Source organism: Phaeodactylum tricornutum, chromosome 2, assembly GCF_000150955.2.
Source record: "Phaeodactylum tricornutum CCAP 1055/1 chromosome 2, whole genome shotgun sequence".
Taxonomy (NCBI): Eukaryota; Bacillariophyta; class Bacillariophyceae; order Surirellales; family Neidiaceae; genus Phaeodactylum; species Phaeodactylum tricornutum.
In genome coordinates this window covers 1393063-1419124 of record NC_011670.1, presented here as the reverse complement: position 1 = coordinate 1419124, position 26062 = coordinate 1393063, and the positions used below count along the sequence as shown (strand labels likewise).

Genomic DNA, 26062 nt, shown 5'->3' with positions numbered 1-26062 from the left:
AAAGCTTGCTACCCTGTTTGGCTGGCCAAAATGAATAGTCAACAAAGTGGACAGACCTTTGAACTCATTGTACTCGCAAAGCATAGTCTTTCGAATCCTATTCATTGGCAGTAGCTCTTGTGTATGCGCAGACAGGAACCTCGATGAGCGGGGAATCGGAAATCTACACGATCGGGATCATCGGAAGATGCTGTTACAACTGGCCAGCATCAAAATTTCTTCGACCGTATGTTCCCCACCTCACGAAACCCCTTTTAGACGAACCGCAACAACATTCCACAAGGCAAAGATCCCAAATCATCGGACATATATTGTGATAAGATATTCTAGTATGTATTTGTTCTAGTAGTACTGTAAACAGTTGCGTGCATTCATCACCGACAAGGAAGGTCGAAGCGAGGCTTAATTTTTTCAAGCAGAGGGGACGGCGGTGGTATGTAGATGTTACACGGCCGACTGGACAATCACATCCGCCCGGTGCTTAGAGCGCAGCACGGTCATTGCGTTGACGCGGTCCACTGCGTCCACTCGCAACAAAATTTCTTCCGGTGAATAACCCGGGATACACAAGTTACGGACCTTGAGACGGTCCATACACACGTCCACGTCAGCGTCCACAAAAATCGAAAGATCGAAACAGTTCGCAATTTCCTCCCAACCGTGTTGATCGTGCAACAGGTAGAGACCTTCGCAGACGACAATTTTGTGCTGGTTTCGATGAAAGACGTGTGCGTTCTGATCGGGGTCGCCCCGAGCGTGATCAAAGCCGGGAACCCCCACCATTGGTTCCAATCCGTGACGGATGCGTTGAAGATCACGCACGAGGGAGGAGGGGTCGAACGTGTCCGGAGCCCCTCGGCGGTAGAGCTTATCGGCCGCGTTGGGAGCCTGCGACAGCAAGGTCCGTGGTAGATGATAGCCGTCAAACGGCATTAGCAAGCAGCCGATATCTCCGAGATCTTCCGAGACAATTTCCGCAGAGGTAGACTTCCCGGATCCTGGGATTCCGACAAGAGATACCATTAGTGGTCTGTCCGCATCGATGGTAGCTTGCTTGGCCTCACATGCTTGGCGGATACGTTCTTCCACACTCTTTTCCCAGGTGAGTTTAAGCATCTGACGCTTGCTCAATACCTCCACCGTGTACGCTTCTACAGTCAAAGTCATGGAAGAGTATATCAAAAGGAGTAGAAGTTGAGGTGAAATACGGGGCGGAGTAATGAACATGGGCGCTCTTTATTCTTGATGTTAGCAATCAGAAACGTGCCAAGCACTTTTGATGCCTTTCCGTGATTCTCGTTGTGATGCCGAGCAATCCAGTCCGGAATTCCCGGAACGAACAATACTTGTGTGGCGGTGCGGGTGGCGCACGTGGCCACTTTGATTGGTGGAAATCCTTGCGAGCTCCAATACCGTTGGCATTTCGGCGACGTGTCCAGTTTTTTGACCTCGAAAGTGCAGTCATCTTGATTGACGCAGCAGGGTGGTTGGCTGACATGCTGTGACGCTATTAGTTAGAATCCACAATGTGGAATGTCCGATATTCCAGTAGTTACATGAATTCATAGTCATGCGCGATAAATTGAGAAATTCTCCGAACTGTGAACACCGTACTCCGGATTCCGAAATAGTGCGTGGATATCTCGAACCTCACCGAATGAACAATCGCAACGCAACGCAACTCAAAAGTCCAAGAACCGGGCGATGGAATTGACGTGACGTGATTTGACAACTCGTCTGCTACCGAATGCATTTGCGATACGAACTGTAATCACAGTGCATATCTGCAACAGCGCAACTCTCAAAAAAGTGCTTTACCTTTAGTAACGCGGGTCATGACGCGAAATGAACTTTTTAAAGAAGCCTTTTCACAGGCTGTTGCGGCATTTTTGGTGGATGTGCCCGTCATCATGCATGGTTCCGGCGACGTAACGTCGTCGGCTGTCCACCCCGACACGGCCCATCTCCTTTCATCATTGACGACACAATATATCTCCAACTTGGTGGACGCTGCTCTCGACTCCCATCTCATGCTACAGGATGGCGGAGAGCACAGTCATGTTTTGAGGCCTCCTCCTCCCACTTTTCGACGATCTCGTCTTCCACCGATACCTCTCGCACCGGAACTTATTAAGGCCAATAAACGAAAGCGCCGCCGCGTTCGTTCCGCAGACGAATTTTGGGATGACCCATTACCAAAGCCGAAAATTAGAAAGCCGGGACCTACTCTAACCATGCCGAACAGGGGCGAGGCTACGCCCGACGGCAACGTCTCCATTGACGAATGGGTTGGTGTAGCTGGTGTCGATCTGATGGAAAATCGTGCTCGATTGGCTTATGTACGAGGTACTGCTGCGCTGTCGACGCAATCGTTCATCTTTCCAATTTGCCACGATATCTACGCCTACGGTCGCGTCACGGAAGTGCAGGCCGCCAAGCGCACAATCCAACCGCTATTGATCGATCAAACACTAATGGAATTGGTACGAACAGACGGACAAACACAGGGACACACACAAAGGAAGAAAACACAGCGATTTGATAATGAATCTGACTCCGACGAAGATGGCGAAGACGAGGCCAAGCAAGACGCCGAGGATATTGGGCCCGAATGGCCTGGGTTGGAGGCCGTGCTGCCTGTCCATTGCGGGGAAGGGATACTGGACTTTGCCGGCTCAATATCATAGTCGGGAACACTATTTTCTGATACGTAGGTTCTACAGAGCATTGTGCACGGGAATGCGACAATCACTGTCAGTAACATCAGTAAGTGAACGATGAACCCCATTTTTTCTCTAAGGGTTCTGTGTACTAGTAGATAGAGGTCCTTTCCTAGCTAGCGTCGTGTTCCAGCAAGAGGGCCACTGGCCCAACGCTCCCAATAGCGCGATGGCATTCGGGCAGTCAAGCCTTTTTCGTTTACAGTTAGAACGCTTTTTGAAATTTTCTACTTAAGCCAAACATGCATTTCTTTGTTTAGAGACAATTCAATTGCCTTTTGGACTGCAAAAAGCATTCCTTAAGCTCTAAAATTGAACCGGAATTCGGTCGTGCCTTGATTCTTTTCTTATCTTTCACCAACAAGCTTTCCGCTGTCGATTTGCAAGCCCTGAATGTGAGTGTGTATTGCGGTCAAACCGTAAAATCACGGTCTGCCGAACACGGTTTTTACCCCTTTGCGGCTTAGGGTTGGAAAGCCTCTAACGTAAAATGAGAATCAAGCTGAACATACATGGGAAGCATTATTAAACTGTAACTTGACGCATATTAATACAGCGAACAAACCCCCTGCTACCATTTCACTTGGTGTGTTGAGGTGGCCCCAAGTTTTTCCTTTCGAAACTACGCGGTCCACTTTAATTCCTTGGTTTCCCGCAGAGCTTGGCTGGTCTTTTTCCTGGCTTCAGATTTGGTGAGTACATAGTATCGACCCGAGTTTTCTTCTCTTTTTATAAACCGTCCTCCATAGTTGCATACATGTTCCACAATAGCACGACTAAGATCGGTTTTGATCGCTTTTGCTTCTGTTTTGCGATACATCATTTTCATTTCGCTGACGACGTGTCGGTACCGTTTGCTGAAGCCACAAAGCGATGAGAGTTAGACAAAATGAGATGCATGTCCAACCACCTATGGATTTGCAACACTGACTTACTTTCCGGGGTGATGGTTCGACTTTCCACCTCGTCCACAAAGAACGTCATAAGGTTGCAGTTCGTCAATGTACAACTTTCCCTCTGAAGGGTGTATCGTAGAAGTTGACATGTCATCCATTGACGCATTGCTATTGTGTCGCGGCGGTGGGTGTGATTGGGGCGGTGCCATATGAGAGGTCAGTGGAGGGGCTAACATGGGAGGAAGGCCTTCTGAACGATCTCCTCGCATTCCCAAGCTTACTGCTCGAAGCATGTTCAGTCCTTCTGCCGGGCTTCTGATTCTTCCCGTAGACGATGGGAAGCTCCCCGCCGAAGAAGGAAAGCTAGTAGTTGACGAGGGGAAACTAGCAGGAGAGGGATATGCGTGCGCGTGTTCAACTGGTGAAAGAAATGATGAAGCCGGAGAAGGGAAGGAAGAGAATTCATTCTGCGATCTATAGTAGGTGGGTTGTCTCATTGGAGAACGATAGCCACCGACACTTTGCTTTTGCGGTGAATACGGCCTCTGGCCTTGCTTTATGGGCGACGACGGGTGAAAGGCCAGTCGATGTTTGGACAGCAGGGCGGGAGAGAGCTGTGGACGCCCCATCATCTGCATATTCTGAACTTGAGCCTGGGCATGAGCTTGCTGAGCAGCTTGAACACGTGCAGCCAGCGCCCCTTGAGAAGCCATCCGAGCTTCGATGTTTGCTAGGCTTAGGCGACTCAGTTCCGACGGCGATATCATCGCTTGCTGGGGAGGGGGCAGACGCTCTATACGAGTACTTTCCCGGGGAGCAGTGTTGTAGCTGGCATGTCGTAGCAACTCTAACTTACGCTGTTCCTCGGGGGTCAAACTAGGTCGGTAGTCCATCATACTCAAGGCGAAGAGGGCCTGGTGGCTTTTTCTATTCAGCCAACTGTAAGGATGCGAAAAAATTTATGGAATGACACTTGCAATTCGTCAAAACTCTTCTGCTGGTTTTAAGGCACGACATCCAGTTCAAGCAGCCCAACTGACGGACTCTAGAGTGGCATTTTAAGGGGCCCTAAATCTACGACCACTTTCAGCTGGTAGCCAAGACCGGAAATCAGTACTCTGGACAGATATTGGTTGTTGCATTGTAGTAGAATTTTATCGCAGACTCTTCCACATGCAGTTAAATAACTCATCATCTGCCTAAAAATTCTTTTGACTATCTGAACTGGGATTAGGAGCAACTATCAAAGCCCAACATAAGGACAAAATTTTCTTTAAAGTGGACGTGATTGATTCCAAGACTTGTTTAGGCATAAGCCCCTAGATCTTTCGATCAAATTGTGATTAAATCATAGAAGGGTCATTCTCCTATGCCAGACTTAATATTGTAAATTCTCAAATGGCCAATCACATTCCCCTTCATTATCTGGCACTGATTGGGTCCTGAGAATTCCACTTCAGGAGATAATTAAGGCAAAAATTGATTGTCTTGTGAAGGGGTCCATCTCGTATGCTTTCTATGGATCATTTTGTCCTGGAGTGCTTTTTCGTATTGGCAACTATTGTCAAACATTCAAGCCAGACTCCGAGCGGATTGAAACGACATTCAAATAGACCAACAAAAAAGCATCGAAGTGATTTATGGAAGGGAAGACAGCGAAAGAGAAAAAATCCTTCAAGGACGATTACATGCGCTTACGACATGCTATTGATAAAGTACTGTCACATACTATGGTAAGTCTGGAAAACCAAGTTTCATTGTCTCGAGGAGGCGAGCAGCAAGGACGACTCTATTCATTAATAAAAATAACTATCCACGGCTATGATCCATCTCAGCAAAGGGGTCAGAGTATATTGACAAAAGTCGGCCACAAAGCCTCTCTCACTGTCAGATTCAAATTAATTTGGTCGCACTGGGTTGCATCTGTACTCATGGCTAGAGCCTTCATCGATCGTAACTGTAGACAAGCTATCGTGATCCAAGTATTCTATTGATTTGTAAACTGGCAAAAATGGAAAGACACCACAGGGCAACGCATAGCCGCCATCTGGAAAATTTGAGACTGATTATACAAAACCAGCTTTGACGTTCCACAATGCTCGTTTCTTCAGCAAATGGGTTACAATGAAGAAGCAGTACTTGCGGGGATTCGGGTGCGTTCAAAAGTCGCCGATGTTTGGCATGTTCTGGCTGTATGACGGGTATGACACTGGGGTTCGACAGCGAATGTAAGGAGAGTCGTGCTTTTTGTACTTAATCGATCATAAGAGGCCCAATGAGCTTTTGAATCTCATCCATCTGTGCGCAATTCTTAAAAAGCGATAAATCAATGCGGCACAGAAGAATGACGGATCGGAGTCTACGTCTATTGAAATATATAGTTTGCGTCCCCAACTCTTATCTAGAAACGCGATATTCCTTTGGCAAGATTCGTTGCACAATAATGAAAACTGTTGTAGTTTGTTTCAGCTCTCTAGAAAAACCCAACTTACATTAAAAGCAGAGGACGCCTAAAAAAATTTCAGAAACGTGACTAGGACGAAATGACCTGTACATAAAGAAAAAACATACGGATGTTGTTAACGTACTGTAAGCGAGCTTCGTCAGCGTTCAGAGAGGAAGAAAGTAACGAAAATAAACGAGAAAATTCACTGTGGGGGATGGGGGAAAATGGAACTTCTATTAGGTGGGAGAACGTGTTCAGTCTAAGTAGCTTCATTTGGCGCCAGTATATTATTAAGTATTCAACAAATTTAAACTAAATGCCAAAACTTTGTCACGGATGCCGACGTTTCCAGGCAAGATACTCAAAATAAACATTCTCGAAATGCAAAATTTAAACGAAGTCAACTGTTGGAACGTTATTGCTGATCCAGATGTCGATTCGATCGAAGCAAACCACCGAATTCCATTTCGAAAGGGTATTGCTCTATGGAAAAAGAAAGAAGAGTCTTCCACCCAAAAGTTGTCTTGTTTTCAAGGTGACGGACATGACTTGTTTTAATTCTGTCTCACAACCGACGAGTTGCTGGATTGTTCAGGTTTTTCTTGTCCCTATTTGTGTTGCAGACGTATCAGATGCCATGAGTAGAACTTGTCGAACAGCGATTCTGGTCACGGGCTCAACTGATGGTATAGGATTAACCACGGCAAAAAATGTAGCCAGTCGTGGGTATGATGTTATTATCCATGGTCGCGAGACCACTCGCCTGGACCAAGCACGTAAAGCAGTGCACGCTTATGCAGTGCAGCACTCGAGCGATCCAGGCCGTCTCTTCCCACTGCCGCCAGCAGATTTCTCCAGTATTCGGGAATGTCACGGCTTTGCGCACGATGTCCGCAATCTTTGCAAGGAGAAAGATCTGCAGCTCTGCGTACTCATGAATAATGCTGGCGTGTATTCGGAAAAGCACATCATTACAGAAGACGGACTCGAGCAGACATTCGCCGTAAACGTTGTGGCGCCGTTTATTGTCACATCGCTCTTGTTACCGACGTTGCTCCAGCAAAAGAGTAGAATAGTTATTGCTTCGTCAATTTCTCAGTGTGGCAAGATTCGAAGCTGGAAAGACCTTCATTACCAGAATCGGTCATATAGTGCGGATGCTTCATACAGTGAATCAAAGCTTTTAGATGCTATGCTTTCTATGGAAATGGCAGATCGGCTTCAAAAAGCTGGATTCGGAACCAATCAAATCACTTGCAATTGCCTCGACCCGGGGACCGTTAATACAAAGATGCTGTTGGCGGGTTGGGGGGCATGTGGAATTCATGTCGAGGACGCACTCGACCAGACGTGGCTATGTACTTCCGAAGAAGTAGAGAATGAAACGGGGAAATATTTCGTGTACCAGAAGGATCGCTCTGCTCAGTCGTCTGCTTACGATCAAAACGAACGCAACAAAATGTGGGCGCTATTGTCAGAGCTTGCTCCAGAAGCAGCAGCAATGTGGACATTTGACTGGTATAAATGACTACGTTGATTTTATAATAAGTAAAATGGTTTGGATTGGTGGTCGGTTTCTGATTCGAGTTATCGCGGATGCCTAAACTTTCTCCTCTCTCATACTTTCAGCGGACTGTTTCTTCTCATACTGATCTCTTACCATCGCACGTATCTGCATAGTTTTAGCACGGACACGCTGCACTATCTCGTCCATATCGCCTCCCTCTCTATCCATGATTTCCAAGACTTCCTTGCTTTCTTCTGCAACGGTGTCTAAAATAGCATCCACTTCTTTTTGGGTGTACCGTTTCTTCAACGCCTTCAGTGCTCGATCATGCGCTTCTTCCCAATTCGTTTCTTTGGTATAATTACCATCCTTGTCGGCTTTGAAGAGACCACCTCCGATCGAGTTCGTTTTCTTGGCGGTCACAGCCATCTGAAACAAGTCTTCAGGCATTATGAGCTGCAGCAAGCCGCGCTCAACATAGTCGACAAATGAGGCCAGTACATACGATGGAATGAATGCAGCACTTCCCGCCAGGCGTTCATCCTTGTGATCAACGGGGACAATACCTTCAACGGTTCCGCACAACTCGCCATCGCTGTCTAACACCGGAGCTCCGCAAAGACCTTCCGGTAAGGGCTCGGGCGTTGTCGCAAAGAACCGATCGTTCGTATGGAATGATAGCTTTCCGATTTCTTTGTGTGGATAAAACACGCGCAAATCTTCGATTTTGTCGTTGGTGTTGCCGTGATTTACAGGCTTGGAGCCATACTGTTGGTCATCGGCGGTATTCGGCTCGGAGACAACATATCCATCAAAGTACATCGTTTCTCCTTTTTCATACATTTTTTCGGGACTTCGAAGGTATTGAATTTTTACCCCAAGATTTTTCAGCGTCTTTAAGGAAGATTCTTCTTCTTTAAAATGTATAACAGAGATATCCCGCCCTTCGGGATGATGGAACGGAGTAGAATCGAGCCCGATCTTCGCCAACGATTCATTCGGATTTTCGGAATCGAAGACTTCTAAAGCATAGGTACAATGCTCTTGGCGTACTTGCGTCAACCAGTCCTGTGGATAGTAGTCTTTCCAGAGAAACGGCGAGAGCACGTGACTGGAAGCAACAATATGGACTTGTGGCCGCACTTCGCGCGGCACAAACTCCAACCAGCTCAGGTCCATGATCTCGCGCCCTTCCCCACCAGCCGGTGTAAACTTCTTTCGATGCTGAAACTCGCGCGTTTTCCTTCTTTCTTCCAATATTTCTAGATGACCATACGGTCCCTCGGGTTTGCGTTCCGGTGGATCGATACCCAACAAAAAGGCGGAAGCCCGGCTCAGAATTTCGTAATCCTTCATTCCAAGGTCTGGCTGCTTGAAATAAACCGAAAGAGCCAGCGACTTGAAGTTCCTCTTCTTACTGGTGGTGACAGCCGTAGCCGCCTTTTCTAGCATCTTGGTGAATCTCATGGTGCTACCTGGGTGTACAATCCTGAAAGCAACAGTGGCAATCGACTGTATCGTGGCGCAGCTGTGGTTGTTAGGATGGCAACGTCGATCGTTTTTCTTCCAGCTTTCCATTCACAGGTCAAGTAAAAGCGCATTTTACACATATGGATTACGAGCGACAGCCAGACGTTTCGACGTTTGCAAGAAGCTGTTTGTCACAGAGACATTGAATCTTCTTGACAGTGACAAGTTCTCCCAAGTTTCGTCGGGAAAACAAAAGCAAGCTTCCGACAAAGCGCCTAAACATCTTTATCATTGTGCTGATGGTGGGCCGACCCGAATACGGGTCCGTGGCTCCTCCTCCTGCACCTCCGGTATTTAGAGTATCATGGAGAAACAGTAGCGTTTCTATTTTGGTCTGTGCGTTCTTGGCCGCGCTAGCCACCGGCGGTCCGACGTACGCCTTTGGCATTTACGGATCGACGCTCAAGGCGACGCTGCATCTTTCACAGTCGGAACTGGACACCATATCGTCGGCCAATTTTTGTGCCGGCTTATTCAGCGCTTTGCCAGGGCTATGTGTAGACCGCTGGGGGCCAAAAATTGCCATGGCAACTGGCGGCATACTACAGTCCGCTGCTCTGGTTTCCTATTGGGTTGCCGCGCGTATGTTTGCGGAAATGGAAGTGTCGCACGGTATTTTAATAGCTTGCCTTTCAATTTTAGGGATAGTCCTTTTTTTGGCAAACTCCCTGGTAATTGGCAGTGTTTTTAAGGCGATTGTGGTCAGTTGTGGGTCGGGGTCGAAAGGAATGGCAGTGGGCGCCGCCAAGGGTTACGTTGGTCTTGGAGCCGGGGTTTACTCATGTCTTTTTGATTCCCTGCGACAACGTGACGAATCAGATTTGGACTTTCTTCTCATGGCATCGGTCTTTGCCGCATTGGCGATCACTCTCCCCGCTGTCGTACTGCTGCCTGGAAAAGAAGAACTTTCCACCATTCGCGACGTGTCGACTCCTCTCCACTTTCGCTCGATTTACTCCGGCCTAATGGTACTGGCGCTTTTCGTCGCCGGTACGAGCGCTATTTTTCTTTTTGAGCCACTGCCCGAAAACGCTAGTGAAAACAATGTGGAAGCAAAAGAAAGCACTAACTATGGCCGAGCTTCACTTCTTTTGCTTGCATGGTTTGGCCCTATTCTTCTACTCTTTTTCTTGCCCCGGGCCGTCTGTTCGGACACGGAATGTGATTCAAATAAGTCGCTTAACCATTCGATGCGGAAAACTGCAGACTCTCGACCCCTTTTTCTATCCGATATCGTTGGAACGGAAGAGGACTCTGGTATTGAGGAAGAATGTATCGAGTATACACTTACTCAAATGTTACAAACTCTGCCTGCTTGGCTTTTTCTATGGACCTGCACTATTCTAGTTGGTTCTGGGACGGTAATGACCAACAATATGGGACAAATGGTGGAGTCGCTGGGTTTGCCATCTCGAGCCACATCGGCTTCGCTGGCGCTTTTCAGTGTCGCCCAAGCTGCCGCTCGGGTGGTCACCGGTTCCGTCTCCGAATCGGCGCTCTCTTGGAAGTCAGATACCGTGTGCGGGTTCGACCACGGAGTTCCGCGGCCGACCTTTGCCGTGTTGGCCGCTTTGTTTGGAGTTGCTGCGCATACACTTCTAGGAACGATCGCGACGAGGACGGCTTTTGTGGTTGGTGTGATACTTTCTGGTATGGCCTTTGGCTCCATTTGGCCACTCATGGTTCTCATTGTGGGAGAGATTTTTGGAACAGAGAACCATGGAGCAAACTACATGTTCTATGATGGCTTCACAAGTGCTATTGGAACCCTCTTGATTTCCAAGTTCATCGCTCAAGAAATCTACGAGGCTCACATCAATTCTGATGATTTGAACATGGATGATGTCACATGCTACGGTAGTATGTGCTTCGGGCCGACACATTTGATCACCGCGGGCCTATGCCTCACTTCGCTCTTGGCCAGCGTGGCAGTGTTGATACTGACACGAAACGTGTACCGACTCGATGCCAGTCTTCACCAGAACGATGTACTCTATGGATCTCCATATTCTCCCTCTAGGAAAACGGCGAAATAAGTTGTAAACATTGTCAATAATATTCTTTCCCGTTGGTTTTTCAAAAGTTTTTATCGAAAACTCCTCATGTTACCTCTCTGCAACAAAATTCAACTTTCCGGGGTCTGGTGGTCGCCGGACAGGCGACGGAATGAGAAAACCAAGCAAACCTCTCGTTACAAAACGCTATCACTGTCTCGCTTTATGTTAGCACAAAAAGGAGTAGACCATGACGGCGAGATCGAAAAAATGAATGCGCTAGATTCGATCGGAGCTGGAAAGACCAGTTGGATAAAACTTCAAAAGCGAGCACGATGTTGCCTATTGATCTTTGCGTTAATCTATTGGGTATCCGTCGACGGATTCCTTTCCCGATTGACAACACAATGTCTAATCAGCAGAGCCAATTGGTTCCGTCGCGGGGCTCTTCATGTTAATTTCGCAGCGGCTCATGAGTCTCTGACAAATCAAATTCCTCCGTTTCTATTCGAGACACACTCCGATGAAAATATGATTGATGCGGCAGCCAGTGTGACGCAAGAAACATATTCTTTGCTAGGCGTGAAAAGCATTGGTGTTGACTACGGCCTGGTTCGAACGGGAGTCGCCGTGACGGTGGGATACGACCCCAAGCCATTAACGATTTTGAAAGATTTGAACGCAACTGAAGTTTGCGATGCGGTCATTCGATGCGTTCGACTCGAGCAAGCCTCCCGTATAGTGGTGGGCCTACCTCTGCACAAGAACGGCACAATCGCGGAACAAACCAATCTGACTCTTGTTTTCGTCGCGGAACTCGCTCAGAAGAGTTTGCAAGAGCTAGGGCCCGGGGTAAAAGTTGAGCTCTTTGATGAACGATACACTTCAAAAGCAGCCGCTGCGAGAGCACACAGTCGCAATCCTCACCAGCCTTTATATGGTACGTTGGATGCTGACGCTGCCTGCATCATTTTGGAAAACTACTACAACGACAATGGTCTGGGCGCCCAGCCTGCACACTTAAGACCAGACATTGTAGAAGAGAGTCGACGTTTTTATGAAAGAAAAACGATGGATGAAGACGCCAGGTTAAAAGTCGTTGCAGATCAGCGCGTAGAACGCGTTCGGAGACGAAGAGAAGAAATCGAACAAGACAAACGGTTACAAGCTGCGATAATCACCCGAGTGGGCGCTTCCAAAAAGAAGAAAAAGAAAAAGAAGAAACGTTAAAGGAAAAACTGATTTTTTACTTGCGTCTATCGCAACGACGTAAAAGCAAACCTGCCAATTGATTGTGTGCACCCACCAAGGCTCCCCCATTAGCTTTGGTCCGAAGTTACGTCAAAGATGTTCGAATACTGGCAACCGTTGTGCAAAATCTTAGATCTTGCGATGCAAAATTCGCACTGTTTCGTGTAGCTTCATCTCGATTGGCTGGCATGGCGCATCACAGTGAACGTTAGCATTTATCTCAATGCCACTAAACAGCATTGAGCCTTCGCACCGAATCATCACCGGAAATGTAGGTTCCTGATCGCTGCCTTCGGTGGCTTCGAATTGCGTTTGAATGTCAAGTGCTTCTCCCGGTGATAGAGAATCAACTATCCACGAAATTGTTCGTTTCATTTCATCCCAGCAGCCACCTTCCTTGGACATTTTGACCGACGGACCGTCGACGCAAGGAGGAACGGCAATCATGATTACCATCCGTAACAAAGGATACTTGTTTTGAGGATTGGCACGGATTTTGAATCCAATGTGGCTGGATCTATCAGTGCGCAGTACGCGGCTCTTCACCAGCTGGAAACGGCCCACAAACCAATTAGGATATATGTATAGAGGACCAGAGCAGACCTTGACCAGTCGACAGTACTTACCAAGGGCACAGGTCGGAGATTGGGGACACAAGTATATGTAGCAACGGGAATCTCCCGGTCTGTGGGAGACTCGGACACGTCTACTCGTAATTCGCGATCTGATGCGCATAGGTCTTTCCGTGGCATGTTTTCCGAAATATCCACGCATTTCCCCTTGTTCATCTCGAGTGTCTCGATTCGATCCAGCGAGTCTCGAATCAAGAGACAGAAAGGTGACTTTACTGGAGTCTTTTTGGACGACTTGACGTGAATAGAACCTTCTATGCGGAAGGTTGGTTCTTCGGCAATGTGGTCATAAATGGCCGCCAACTGCTCGTGAATGGCCACTTGGACAATCGGAGTCACGGTATGCGCTTGTTGGTGTTGGTCGTTGGAGCCAACAGCACCGGAATCCCAAATCGGATTGCTAGGAAACAGAAAAGTTTGCGTATCCTCCTGGTCAATGGAAGCAAGAGGCGAAAATAGGTCGGCATTCAAATTGACAGTGAATTCCTCGTTTACTACACTGGAATTCAAAGCATTTTCTCCCCAAGTTTGGTCGGACCAGGGATCGCTACCTTTCGCTGGCTGGTCGGTGCCAGCATTCTCGTCCAACTTGGGAAGGCCTCCGCGTTGGATGCGACTTTGCATCGCAATGGTCGGAGGGAAAAAATTGTAGCGAGTATGAAGCGTATCCAGAAAGTGTACCTTCCAGTTAGTGGGAAGGAATGGGGGGGGGGGGGGACCGACCCGCCGACTCTGTACTTGTCGACGGTCTTTTTGTTCGATGGATTATGAGCGGCTACGCCCATCGTAGCTGGCCGACGCGCAAGTACGAATTCTAATTAGGCATATCGAAAGAGATAATGCAAAGACGTTATGTATAACGTCATACCACCAAACCATTTTATAGGTGGATTTGTTATCTATGTGAAAAGCTCCTGTTAATTTTCGAAAATATAGTGCAAAACGCTTGTATGTCACTTGTCCCAACGTATGCTGTGCTAATCCGATTGATTGCGAGGCGAGGCCTGCGAACACGATACCGTAAACAATCTATCGCCACGGACTCTGACTTTGAGACTTGAGAAGAGGCTGGAACTCGTCGTCGCTGTCGGGAAGCAAGTTGCGACGAGACAGTGGCTCTTGCACACGTTCGGACTACTGTTACATCGATCGGTAAGGGCCCTTTGGCCTTTCTGTGTGGTCTACGAGAAGCTTTCGCTTTCCTGTACTAGAACAAACTATGTCCACGCAGAAAGCGTTTGACCCGTTCGATCTCAGCGCGTCGCAAGAAGATTGGGACACTAGTCGTTCAGGGTCAGTGAATATTACGCCGCGAAATGCGAGCTCGACGAATGCCCATGATGTTAACTCGAATCCGTCAATGGACAGTAACGACTCCTTTGACCCATTCGGAATCGCCACGCTTTCGCAAACACCCAATGCCGGTATACGTTCGGCTTCGGACGATCCGCCCACCCGGAGGCCGCGTGAGGACAGCCCTTCCACGCCTCCCGAAGTCAACCGTGTCACCAGACAATCCGTTCCGGTAACCGCGCTGCCACCCAAACTCGTACTGAAGCTTACGATGTACGAAGAAGTATCTTCGCAAGCGAGAATCGAAGCCGATGGTACCCTTTCTTCGAACGCTGCAATTGAGGGTAGTGTATACGCGCAGGTTCAGTGTTCAGACGGAAGGAAAAACGCACCATTCGCGTTGGCTACCGTGGATCCGGACTTTTCCGTTCGGCCCAACCAAAAGTTCCTTTGGAACGATGCCACGATGAACAATAACGCTTTCGCTGTGCATATTCCCAAACCAGAGCTGGGATACGTTCCTGTAGCTCATTACTCTCTCACTAAAGAAGTTCAGCATTTGCCAGTCTTGCTCGAACGCAAAGTCACGGTACAGGATACTTCTTGTCGCCTGGCTGTGCAAGTACGCTCCAAATTAACCAATTCGGGTGATATCGAGGATTTGACCATTGTCGTTGCCGTACCTGAACGTGTCAATGGAGACTCTATTGAAATTTCCCGAGGAGAAGGAGTCTGGGATGAACTCAAGCGCACAATTCAGTGGAAGCTCAAAGCCCTCGAGACGGGACAGTCTTTCATGGTGAGCGCTCATGCAAAGCTTTGGAAGCCCGCTCAGGAAGATGACGATATTCGGTTTCCGGTAGTCCTACGTTGCACTTCAGCCGCTGATCTAATTAGTACGGCAGCCTTTGAAGTGACTCCGGTGGAAGGATATCCAGCGCATCTGTCGACAACAAGAGTGAAGTCGTTTCGGTTGCTGCACCGATTAACATAGCGTAATGTTTTTGTTTGTTTGCTTGTTTGATTAAAAAACGCTTCGTAGGAATGAATACCAGAGGCTCGTCATTCTACTCTACGAGGCCACCGTTCCGGGTGGAGAAAAGTTTCGCAGTGCCTCTGAAATTCTCATAGCCATCTTACTTACACTTTGGAGCGCAAAGTCAGTAGGTCGATAGGCGATAAATTCGGAATCCATCGGATCTGTTGTATCCTTGCTTTCGGATTGTGCCTTCTCAAACAATTCTGAGTTTCGAATGAGGTGCTCCCTTGCCGCCAGGAATTTTTCGTTAACACAATCGTCACATTCCCAGTGCCCCTCGGGGATTTCGGCAAGCGAAGGTTGTACGCAGTCCATGTGATACTCCCCCTCACATCCGTCACAAATAAGTAAACTTCCACCGTCTCCGCAAATTGCGCAAGCGTCCTTCCCGTGCTCCGTAGCGCTATAGCCTTCTTGTCGTTCCTCTTCGCAAACCGTCTTGAGCAAACGATAATCATTTGACATACGAAACGTTCCTAGGTAGTAAGCCAAGCAAGTTTTCATCTCAATCTCCATTGCCCCATGAACAGCATCCATGTCTTTGCGCGAGCGGAAAATTTCATCTCGAAAACGGCGCCTCATGTCGGGATTCCAATCCGAGCCGTTGTCACATTCCATGTTTTTGACGGCTTCCTCAAACCCAGCAATTTCGTACTCGTGAGCCCCCAACCAAATTAAGGCCTTCTCTTTTTTGTTGCTTGGTACATCTTTCACTATATCTGCCAAGTCAATGCCTTTGGCCACTGCAAGAACTGGGTCCCATACCTGCTCGTACCTGAACGAAAAGAATTGTCAGTCAAGAGCCCAGAAAGAAAATGCAGGCGAAATGGACGTACTGTCTTTCATCGTCGTTTTCCGGTGCCTTCCATGTACCAGCATTAGGGGTGTCCTCCACCTGGTACTCTCGTCCGATGCGGCTGGATTTCTTTGGAAAGTTCCGACCGCCTTCCTTCCAGCTCAGATCCAGCATTTGCTTTTTTGGCGCTTGGCCCTTGCTCCAAGTCAATGTTGTATCGTCTTTGACAGGACCTCGCTTTCTCCCTTCTGGCTTCGAAAGAAGCTTCAAAACCTTTTTCATTTCAGCCTCATACGCATCCGCGGCTGCGGTTTCATCTTGCGTATGTCGACCTAAAATGCGATCCAGAACGTCTCGAATACGTTCATAGTGATCTTCGCGTTTCGCTACTATAAAGTTTTTTAAAAAGGGAGGAAAAAAAAACTTGATGCCTCCAAGGTTGTGTCCCGTCCCATTCTCCTGTGATTTAGTGTGGAACAAGTTAATTCAGTACTATCGGAGGTCATGGCGAGAGTGAGCTCTCTGTAGCAAACAATCAGCATACCTTTCTCCATCCACTTTCTTCAAGTTTGGGCCAAACAACTTTCCAAAAAGTATCGACACGGCCGATTTTTTCTTTGTTTTTGCCGAGGCCGGATGCAACGAACGATTCCAACTTTAGTCTCCGGCGTATTTCCATACCGAAAGCGTCATCGATCGAAGAATTTTCGGTCGAGTCTTGCTGATCTTCTTTGGCGTCGGACACTCCAAGTCCCGTAGATTGTTCCGTCATTTCTTGTATGGCCTTGTTGTTCAAGCTTTAACTGTTACTTGATTTGTACTCGAACCAACGACTTGAACTAATAGAACTCAAACCGGGGATTCCCAACAGTTGCATGCGGCTAGCAATTCATCTCGTTCATGTAGCTATCGACCATAGTGGAGCTGGTAGTAAGTTGCCCCGACTTTTAGTTCCCTGCCTTGATGTACACAACCTTAGATGAGCGCAATGTCTTCCTATATGGTACGTACATCGTACGTAGACTTTCGAAAACTAGCTCCCTATTAGTACAGACAACGAAATCTGACATCCGTTAACGGTGTAAAACGTCTAGCGCTTTGCCGGATACTTCTTTTACAGTTACAACCTATTTCGCTTTTCGGTTTCTGCACATCGTGCTCACATTCACAGTCAACTCTTCCTTTCGTTACATAGTTTCGCCTACTCAATACGAATAAAAAACTGGATTGTTGGTGAATGTTGATGCTGAGATGTTGAAAGGCCTAAAATGCCTCGTCACAGGTGCGTCGTCCGGGATCGGCCGCGCTACCTGCCTAGTTCTTTCCGGCTATGGTGCCTTAGTTGTTGGTACCGGACGCAATGAAGCTTCTTTACAGTTGTTGAAAGACCAAGGCGGTGTAGTGGACTACATTGTAGCAGATTTAGTCCAGGAAGGCGAATGCCAACGAGTTGTGGAAGCGGCAGCGAAAACGCTACACGGATTGACCACTGTCGTAAACGCAGCAGGTGTGCTGCATGGTGGGGCCATGGGCAGCATTGACATGGAGAATTATATGCGCAACATGAAATGCAACGCTCAAGCCCCTTTTGAAATTATGATCCATGCCATACCATATTTGAAACAGGAGAAGGAAAGATTTCCATCTATTGTAAACGTGAGTTCCGTCAATGGCAAGCAAGCATTCGCCGGATGCGCTTCCTATTGTATGAGCAAGGCTGCCATCGATCAGCTGACACGTTGTGCCAGCGTTGATCTGGCAAAGGCTGGAATTCGCGTAAACGCTGTGAATCCCGGGGTTATTGAAACGAATTTGCAAAAGACTGGCGGCCAAACTGATGAGCAGTACGCATCTTTTTTAAAACGCAGTATCGAAACAACACATCCTCTTTCTGCCAGTCTGGGGCGCGTTGGGCAGCCCGACGAAGTAGGCGAGCTCATCGCCTTTCTAGCATCAAGCAAGGCACAATTTTTAACTGGAGAATGTATTGCAATTGACGGGGGTCGCCAAAATTTAGGTGCTCGCTAAGACCAGCGACTAGGATGATCCCTAAGTTTTGGAACAATCAAGTGTTAACTTACTCGGTTTCCATACTTAAAAAAAGTTTAAAAACAGTGCTGAAATCATCTAACAACAAAACGTTGCTTTGCGTATACTGTCGATAGAAGCGGTATTTAAAATCTCCTTTCGTTCGCAAATCAGAATGCATTTTTCGAAAGCAGTCTTCGATAGGAGCTTTGCCTTGCGCAAATTTCGCAGCGTAACGCAGAGGCCTTCGAACCTGTCGTCCGCGGAGCCAATACTCACAAGAGTGACAAGATTCTCGCTTTCAGAGAGAAATGCGCGAACGGATTTTAAGCCAAACCGTGATATTCTGCTTAACAAGCAGGTCCACTCCAAATATGATGTCAAAAGACACCACCGCATCTCGCAAGAAGCCGTATTGAAAAGCAGCGACCATTTCATTATCCGTAAAGTAAATGAGTCGACTTGTAATAAGACTTGAATAAAAGATCGAAATTCGTTTCCTATAGGGACTGTGCTTCCCGACTTCGCAAGCCACTCCTCGAAGTCTTTCAAAACTTTCTGGATCAATTTGTCGACGCCTGAAAAGTCGCCATCCATTCTCATTTTCAGCTCGATGAGAAGATCTCGCAAGCAACCTGTTATATACACCAGATTTGTTTGAACGATCTCGCAATTTGTGGAATAGCCGTCAAACAACCGACGTCTATCGTTTGTTAAAATAGCACCAGGCATCGATTTCATTGCCGTCGCAACCATTGCAGAAGCCATGGCATTTCCAACTTCAAGGCCATGATTGACAGCTAGAGAGCATGCAATACTTTTTACTTTTTGGCTCGTTCTACTGTCAACGAGTGCGTCAAGAACTTGGCCAATACGTGAGTGGAGCTCGCTTCGAATAAATTCGAGACTTGCCGCTAAGGCACATCGCTCCGAGTCGACATGATTGCTTCCATCCGCAAGCGATTGTGTCAGTGTCGGATGAATAACTGCCTTGAGAAGTTTTGCACTACAGAGTTTCAAAATTTGATCCATGGCAAACTCGGAGGTCTCCTTTAAGTTAGAATGCTGGTGGAAGAAAGTAAATCGCAATTTTGCATGGATTGTCGTGTTCCGCCTTGTTTGGCTCGGCACAAGGCTTCCTTCTCCGGCAATTTCTTCAGCATGCGAGGAATGAGTTAATTTTTGATCCGGACTTACTGTGGGACTAATAAAACTGGGTCGAAGCTTTCTCGATATCCTGGGACTAGTGAGTGTGCTATTTTCAGGGCGCGACAGCTTTGATATGAGAGCCATCAACTCCTCCAAATGTGAATATGACGCGAACAGCAATGTCGAAGAAAATGTGAAATCAATACAGTCCAGTCCGGTTTCCTGCATAGGCGCTAATTTTAGGGCTGTCAGTTCTAGACTCGTGGTCCGTCCAAGACCAAGAACTTCATCAAGCATAGCCTCGATGCTACCAAAAATGAGCTCGCGTACTGAATTGGTTGTTTCAGTTCTCTCATCCCTTCTGCAATACAATAATTGTATCTGCCGCAAATACGCTAGAAGCTGACGCACCTCAAAACTGTTGCGCGCCCCTCTGTCCCAGATGGACATCTTAAGAACTTCAACCACCCATGGAACGAAACTCACGAGGTTACCATTTTGGCACGCTTCACCGAGCATTTCTAGCATTGGTAAACCAGCAATTGAGATTTCGCACAGAGCAGTTGATAAAAGTACAGACGGAGATTGTTGCTTTGTGGTCGATGAAACCCAATTCGGAGCGAAGAAGAGTACACCAACAAAACGACCTAGCAATTGCATTTTCAATATCTGCCTTTCAAAATCCCTTACCGTTGTAGCGGCAGCGAGTTTCTTAATATTCTGGGCCAATACTCGGCGTAAATGCAAACCAAAGATGAAGGAGTCGGCGGACATAAGAAAAAGGAAGAAAAACTCCTGATGGCCAGGAAAGAACTGCTGTGCTGCCACCGCCGGGATAGATTCTCTAAAGTGCCGCTCGGCAACGAGTTTCTTGGTACTTTTTTCAGTAAGAGGAACCATGGATCCAAAGCGCTTGTGCAGTTTTTGGAGCTTTTCCTTACCGGCGATACGAAGAAGGTCTGTATCTGTCTCTTGCAGAGGTACTAGACCAGTCTGTAACAATAAATCGCAAAAAAAATCCGCAAACCAAGGAACGTTGTCGCCCATCACTCCGTTTACGACAGTTCGAGAAGACCGTTCGATTTTCTTAATTTCTTTTTCCGCGGCTCCTGTATCAACTAATTTCCCTCTCACATTTAAAAAGGATCTAAACTGGTAGAGAAATGCGTCGCGGCTTTCCTCTCGGTTCTTGTAAAGGGCTTGTTCCTCACGAGTCTTGTAGTTGTGTCGCGAGTCTCTTTCCTCATTGAAAGGAAGGGTCAACAAAGGGATTTGGCTGTTTGGTGAAAAGTCGAGAGACGCATCTACACGCGTCGCGTCGAGCCGTATGAGTGCTTCAAAGTCCGAAACCATATCGGGAAGGTGAACACGGAATGGAGCGCATCGAACAAGTTCTATCAGAAAGGATTTACCGTAGCCACGGAGGATACCAGACAAGCGAAGCAAACATTCCCTCGCAAAATATGTACATTGTGTCGCTGAGGAGAAAACACAGGAAAAACTGGAATCCTGCAAGCTCTGAGGATTCGATAGATCGCTGATCGGAACAGACAACATACGACACAGCAAATGCAACTCCAACGCCGTCGAGGGGACGAGTGCACTCTTCACCAGCTCACAGTATACTTCTATTAGCCTTTGCACCTCAGTCATGCTGGTTTGTTCCATCCGTTGGTGGGCGCTTTTCTCTTGCTTTGTCGGTGTTTTCCGCGTGGCGCCAGACCGCGCTGACTTCGGTATTGATTTACCTTGAGGGATTGGCATTTCTAACGGTAGTTTTGGATGGCATACATCACACTGTTGCAAAGTCGTGCTGACTGGCAGTGACGCAGTCACCAAATTTCCTTCGCCCCAAGCCGATGGTCCGGACGTTGAAATTGTCAAAGGTCGAACACGCCGCTTTGGTTTTGATTTCTCAGCTTTGTCAGTGGCTGAACGAGCATATTGGAAAGAGTGTGTTGGAAGGCTTTTGGAAGAAAAAGGCAGATTTGGAGGAGGGGTAGAAAGTAAAGTTGGAAAGGCATCTTCGTACGGCACGATTGGAGAGGGTCGCGGGTTCGCAGGACCTTCGTTTGAGACCAAAACGGACTCCAAAAACGGCCGACAAGCATCGCGGACTCCGTTCAATATGAATAGCGAAGTATTTGCGCGAAACTTGCAGCGATATTTTTCGCTGCAAGATAAAGGTCGTCGTTCTTCAAAAGAAGATTCGTCGCTTTTCCCTGCCAACCAATCGATCAGAGTTTGTGTTTGGCTTTTCGATGCGAGCACTTGAGAAATACGTTCCAAGCTCGAGAAATTCCGACAAGGGCAGTCGAGACTGCGCTGCGACAAGTTGCTCGATTTCATGCAAGCAAAAAAATCTAGACACAGTCGTTCTTGACCTCAAAATCTCGAGCGCAGAGTATGTTTCGGTTTCCGCGTCGCCTTTAGATGAAAGAAACACGTACTATACGTACTGACCCGGTCGCTCTGTAAACAGTAAATTGGAATGCAAAAATGCTTTTCATCTCTGTCGCATTCCTTTTCCATTGATATTCGAGAGGCCCGGCAGTCAGAAGTGATCTTTAAAGCACAGGTACCGGTTTGAGGGAACTTTCGGATCGTGTTTGCACACGCAAGAAACCACGTGGTTTCCGTCTCCATATCATGAAGAGCATCGAACGACGATTTGCCAGCACCTTTTGCCATGGGCGTCGATTTTGTCTTATAACACCCATGTTCATTGTGACTGTGAATTGATCGATCGCTTACCTATTGCCTTCTCTAACATCTAAAGACGGGGATCCTAACAGACGAGCAGTGTATGGAACATGTGGCGGAATGCAAAAATCCTGCTCTTTGCAGGAACGATTCTATTGTCGCTCGCCCACACAACCTACGCGTTTGTGTCGCGCCCAGCTTCAAAAGGAAGCCGGATCTCTAACATTCAATGCTTTGAACAGAAGAAGGAAGAGGGAGGTGGATTCTTTCGAGGAGTGAGCAGTTTTTTCAAAGAACTTGATGCTTTCATGGATGACGCTACCGCTCGTAGGTTGGGAAATGGTGCCGCCTTCTACGGCAAGCGCAAATCCAACTTCTACGGAGAACAGGACAAGAATCGGAAAAGGGATCGTTCAATGTCAGATCCTATGGAGGACTATCAAGGGCCAACAAATGCGGGCTACTTCCAGTGGATGCCAGATGAGGATGGACAAATGCGTCCTGTAACCCGCATGAAGGAACAAATTATTGAGCGCAACCCAAAGTACTGGGATCGCGTGTACGACGAAGCGGGGAACGAAAAGGAAGAGAGCAAATAATGAATATAAAATACACTTGCGAGGTGAATGTGCAGCATTGTTTATGTTGCCAACAGACACCGACGACTTCTTTATGTGAAAGCTTCGGAAGTCTCGAAAACGATTCTTTCATGTTGGACCGATTTCACAGCGTTACTCCATCTTGTTTCATGAATTCCTAACAGCATTACAGTTTGCAGTCGTTGGCTTGAGGTATACTCATACGACTTACATTGCTTCTCCTTATCATGTCGAATGCTCTCGATATCGTTACTATGCTTGATTGTCGTTTCGAAATTCAAACTGGCAACAGAGTGAGATTACCAAAACTCATGGACTCCCCTGTAAACGCCAATGTCGGTCGGACACAAGGACGATATTGCCGGACTCTGTTCAAACCAAACTTCAAAGCAAGCCTTCGGACCGTGCGACCACGGTTTTTCAAACGAATTACACTTTTTTTCATCGATGCCAGGTCTCCGTGAGGAAACACAATCAATTCCTGAGAAGTGCCTCTTCTTTGGTCTCACAGTGAAGCCACTATGAGCTTTCTATCAAATGTCAGCGACGATACTCTTCGAAACATCTTCTCCTTTTTTTTGGCCGAAAAACTTCCAATGCCCGACGGCACAGAAGCGCCAAACGAGACACGAACTGTCGACTCTGGGTCCGTCTTGGCATGCATGCTCGTCTGCAAGCGCTGGAAGAACATAGTTTACTCGAAGGATCTTTGGGGGCTATTGACAACAGTAAGCACATCATCTTTGAAGCATCAACTCTTTCTGGAGGATCGTAACCATGGTGGGCTGACGTTGGTGGGTTTGGTCAAACAAAAGATACTGCAAGCTAGTCACGGAAAGTACACATACATCGCATTCCATTTGGGAAGTCAACGAAATATCGAGCTGCATATCGATTCCGTTAGCCATGAAGAAACGGTCGTACAGCTCCTCAAAGAATGCTTCGTGGGGCGGTTTATCCAAGGGGACTCTCATGAATTTTCCTCCCTTAAAGGCGAAGAGCTCTTGGTTCCAGTCGGCTTTGTTAGTGAAAATTTCTTTTTTCCGGGCGCATCCTCTGCTTCTATTAAAAAGCGGTTTGCATGGTGGTACTGGGTAGATAAAGAAGGAAAAAGTAAGCGATTGTCCGAATCCTTACAAATTGATACCGATCGATGTTTTGCATTGATGAACCAGATGTCACCGTTGAATTTCTCTGCAGCTAGTGAAGACTCATGTATTGAGCGTGTCAAGCATCTATTACGATTGGAGGATAAGCTAGGGATCCCTGCGTTGCACCATCGTGTTCGATATCGCGCCAGTGTTGTGGACTGGATTGTCGAAGTGGCATCCGTCTTTAATTTGGCTGACAAAATAATCTTTCTCAGCATGGCTTATTTTGACCGATCATCAAATCTCTTTCAAGTTTCCGATATGCAGTATCATGCAGGATGTTGTCTGTACATGGCTGCCAAAATATCGGCCGCGAAATTGACAGAACAAGACATTGCCATGAGTTCTGATTGCCCAAATGCGAAAGCTGGCGTTTACTCTGCCGCAGCCCAGGAGCTTCTCCTTCCCATGTATAGATTTGATTTAGCTTTACCGACAATCTACGATTTTGTGACGGAATATTGTCATGCCTCTGGTGTTATACCAGGGACGAAGCTCTACTGGATGGCTCTCTATCTATCTGAGCACGCGCTTCAATCTGCTATTCAATGCCGACCCAGTCAAATTGCGGTTGCTGTCCTTGTTCTAGCCCGATATGCACTGGGGTTTTCGGAAGTATGGCCTGGGGCTCTAGAAAACGTGTCGCCCTACGAATTGAGTGATCTCAATGGGTGCATTATCGATCTATCTGTTTACTGTGAAGAGTTCAGTGACTCAGGGAATGTGGAAGAGTTAGCAGCTATCTCATACAAGTACCTGTCATCGCAACGAGGAATGGTGCGCCATGTACAAATACCGAGTCCTATCTCGTTTTCTGAGCTCATAGCGCCCAACGAATGTTCGTGATGCACAATAGCAAAGCGTGATGAGCAAATGACTAAGATAGAAAGCTATTTACAGAATCTTTATAACAATGGCTGGGTTCTTTTGAGTTCGAAAAGTGCGATGCTACCATCTGCGCCACCTGTACAACAGATGCATTCAGCTTGTACGCTTTGCCGGTCTCGGCACGAAATGCTGATACTGCTGATTCCCGGTGCCGATTGATGATTCACCGCTCTCCACAAGGTCGGCTTCGTGTCAAAGCACGCCCCATCTCGAACTGCAATCAGACGTAAGCCACCGTCTGCACAACCAACCAACAATGAGCCCTTGGCGTATGCTATAGACAAAATTGCAACACCGACCGATACTGCACTTTTACGACGTAAGACGCCGTCCGTAAGTGAGTAAGACGCAATCTTTCCGGTAGCAAACGCTGCAAACAAGTGCAAGCTACCGCTTTCCATTGTCCATTCCACCACCGAGCAAGCGCCCGAACCCCGACGGGCTGGTTCGCTATGGATTACGACTTGGACACCGTCGCTGTGCACATTCCAAACGATCAAGCTACCATCAGCGCATCCTGCACCAATAACCACGCCTCCTGTAGGAATCACTTTTGCTGAAACGCAGACAATCGAGGAATCCGCGTCAAACAGCTCGGCTAACGGTTCTCGACTTATTGACACTGTTTCTCCAGATGCTACAGTTGTCGACCATACCTTTACAGTAGCATCCCAACTACCGCTGACTAAGATGTGGGTTGATCCTTCCAGCCACAAAGCATTGTCCGAATCCAGAGGTGTACGACTGATTAAGGCCAATCCAGTGACGGCATCACGATGCGAGTAAAGAGACGCCACTGCACAGGATGAATTGATGCCATATGCCAGGACCACATCGTCATGCCCGCCAGCAAATGCAACCTGGCCACCAGAACCATCCACTGCCAATACAAGGCATGCCAGCGGATCCCGAGAAGCATGAGTTCGATACTCCTCGAGCTTCGTTTGCGGAGACTGGTTAGCAAGTCCACGGCTCATGATCGTGTTGTAGGAGAAACGCGTCAGCGTCGATGAAAAACCTCGACTTTTACCTTCCGGAGACGAATCTTGACAAATCTTGTGTACCATCAGACCGCCATCTAGGGAAGTGGTAGCCAGCATCGGGGAAAGCGTTTCATCGTCACTTTCAAAGTAAAGGACGCAGCCACTGATGGAATCATTGTGGATACGTTTTCTCTCAATTATTTTCATATCCCAATCACTGGGTGTAGACGAAGTGCTGATACGTAGATTTTCAACCTGAGGCAGGGACTCTTGCGAGGGTGACCGTGCAAGCTCGGTGCGCTTCGGAGAAGGAAGTGAACTAAGTGTATCGATTGCCTGGGTAACCAGTGATTCGCCAATGCCCTGTAGAGGCAGGCTTCGGTCAATCTCCCCCTTAGTGGAGATGATACCTGAAGACGGCCCAATACCATGAGGACCGGACAGCTTGCTTTGCGAA

At 47.5% G+C, this 26062-nt stretch overlaps 13 protein-coding genes across 13 annotated transcripts; 7 read left to right on the top strand and 6 right to left on the bottom strand.

Moving 5' to 3' along the window:
• Positions 1–310: 310 nt before the first annotated feature.
• PHATRDRAFT_43766 (predicted protein) lies at positions 311–1167 on the bottom strand (the record flags this gene model as incomplete). The annotated part of the gene is made up of 1 exon (XM_002177790.1): positions 311–1167. The coding sequence occupies one exon, from the start codon at positions 1165–1167 to the stop codon at positions 445–447; it is 723 nt and encodes a 240-aa protein (XP_002177826.1). The 3' UTR covers positions 311–444.
• Positions 1168–1765: 598 nt separating this feature from the next.
• On the top strand, positions 1766–2687 carry PHATRDRAFT_43765 (predicted protein; the record flags this gene model as incomplete). The annotated part of the gene is made up of 1 exon (XM_002178102.1): positions 1766–2687. The coding sequence occupies exon 1, from the start codon at positions 1836–1838 to the stop codon at positions 2685–2687; it is 852 nt and encodes a 283-aa protein (XP_002178138.1). The 5' UTR covers positions 1766–1835.
• A 655-nt stretch (positions 2688–3342) lies between these two features.
• On the bottom strand, positions 3343–4512 carry PHATRDRAFT_33054 (predicted protein; the record flags this gene model as incomplete). Its single annotated transcript, XM_002177789.1, has 2 exons — positions 3343–3577; positions 3656–4512. 2 exons carry the CDS (start codon positions 4510–4512, stop codon positions 3343–3345), a joined length of 1092 nt encoding a protein of 363 aa, XP_002177825.1.
• Positions 4513–6492: 1980 nt separating this feature from the next.
• Positions 6493–7629, top strand: PHATRDRAFT_43764 (predicted protein; the record flags this gene model as incomplete). Its single annotated transcript, XM_002178101.1, has 1 exon — positions 6493–7629. The coding sequence occupies one exon, from the start codon at positions 6493–6495 to the stop codon at positions 7588–7590; it is 1098 nt and encodes a 365-aa protein (XP_002178137.1). The 3' UTR covers positions 7591–7629.
• PHATRDRAFT_43763 (predicted protein) lies at positions 7585–9082 on the bottom strand. The gene has a single exon (XM_002177788.1). It carries the CDS (start codon positions 9034–9036, stop codon positions 7663–7665), a length of 1374 nt encoding a protein of 457 aa, XP_002177824.1. The 5' UTR covers positions 9037–9082; the 3' UTR covers positions 7585–7662.
• Positions 9083–11624: 2542 nt separating this feature from the next.
• RNAse-H (predicted protein) lies at positions 11625–12270 on the top strand (the record flags this gene model as incomplete). Its single annotated transcript, XM_002178100.2, has 2 exons — positions 11625–12181; positions 12255–12270. 2 exons carry the CDS (start codon positions 11625–11627, stop codon positions 12268–12270), a joined length of 573 nt encoding a protein of 190 aa, XP_002178136.1.
• A 501-nt stretch (positions 12271–12771) lies between these two features.
• PHATRDRAFT_43761 (predicted protein) lies at positions 12772–13639 on the bottom strand (the record flags this gene model as incomplete). The annotated part of the gene is made up of 2 exons (XM_002177787.1): positions 12971–13639; positions 12772–12893 (listed from the first exon to the last, which is right to left on the bottom strand). Coding segments are annotated over exons 1-2 (750 nt in total), but the record flags the coding sequence as incomplete, so codon positions are not given.
• Positions 13640–14014: 375 nt separating this feature from the next.
• PHATRDRAFT_43760 (predicted protein) lies at positions 14015–15283 on the top strand. The gene is made up of 2 exons (XM_002178099.1): positions 14015–15128; positions 15151–15283. Exons 1-2 carry the CDS (start codon positions 14196–14198, stop codon positions 15160–15162), a joined length of 945 nt encoding a protein of 314 aa, XP_002178135.1. The 5' UTR covers positions 14015–14195; the 3' UTR covers positions 15163–15283.
• A 58-nt stretch (positions 15284–15341) lies between these two features.
• On the bottom strand, positions 15342–16949 carry PHATRDRAFT_43759 (predicted protein; the record flags this gene model as incomplete). The annotated part of the gene is made up of 3 exons (XM_002177786.1): positions 16649–16949; positions 16145–16563; positions 15342–16083 (listed from the first exon to the last, which is right to left on the bottom strand). Exons 1-3 carry the CDS (start codon positions 16874–16876, stop codon positions 15342–15344), a joined length of 1389 nt encoding a protein of 462 aa, XP_002177822.1. The 5' UTR covers positions 16877–16949.
• A 345-nt stretch (positions 16950–17294) lies between these two features.
• Positions 17295–18211, top strand: PHATRDRAFT_25521 (predicted protein). The gene has a single exon (XM_002178098.1). The coding sequence runs from the start codon at positions 17356–17358 to the stop codon at positions 18130–18132; it is 777 nt and encodes a 258-aa protein (XP_002178134.1). The 5' UTR covers positions 17295–17355; the 3' UTR covers positions 18133–18211.
• Positions 18212–19535: 1324 nt separating this feature from the next.
• On the bottom strand, positions 19536–21630 carry PHATRDRAFT_33046 (predicted protein; the record flags this gene model as incomplete). The annotated part of the gene is made up of 2 exons (XM_002177785.1): positions 19536–19610; positions 19693–21630. The coding sequence occupies 2 exons, from the start codon at positions 21628–21630 to the stop codon at positions 19536–19538; spliced, it is 2013 nt and encodes a 670-aa protein (XP_002177821.1).
• A 464-nt stretch (positions 21631–22094) lies between these two features.
• On the top strand, positions 22095–22583 carry PHATRDRAFT_33045 (predicted protein; the record flags this gene model as incomplete). Its single annotated transcript, XM_002178097.1, has 1 exon — positions 22095–22583. The coding sequence occupies one exon, from the start codon at positions 22095–22097 to the stop codon at positions 22581–22583; it is 489 nt and encodes a 162-aa protein (XP_002178133.1).
• A 457-nt stretch (positions 22584–23040) lies between these two features.
• On the top strand, positions 23041–24580 carry PHATRDRAFT_43757 (cyc-like protein; the record flags this gene model as incomplete). The annotated part of the gene is made up of 1 exon (XM_002178096.1): positions 23041–24580. Exon 1 carries the CDS (start codon positions 23105–23107, stop codon positions 24578–24580), a length of 1476 nt encoding a protein of 491 aa, XP_002178132.1. The 5' UTR covers positions 23041–23104.
• Between the last annotated feature and the right edge of the window lie 1482 nt (positions 24581–26062).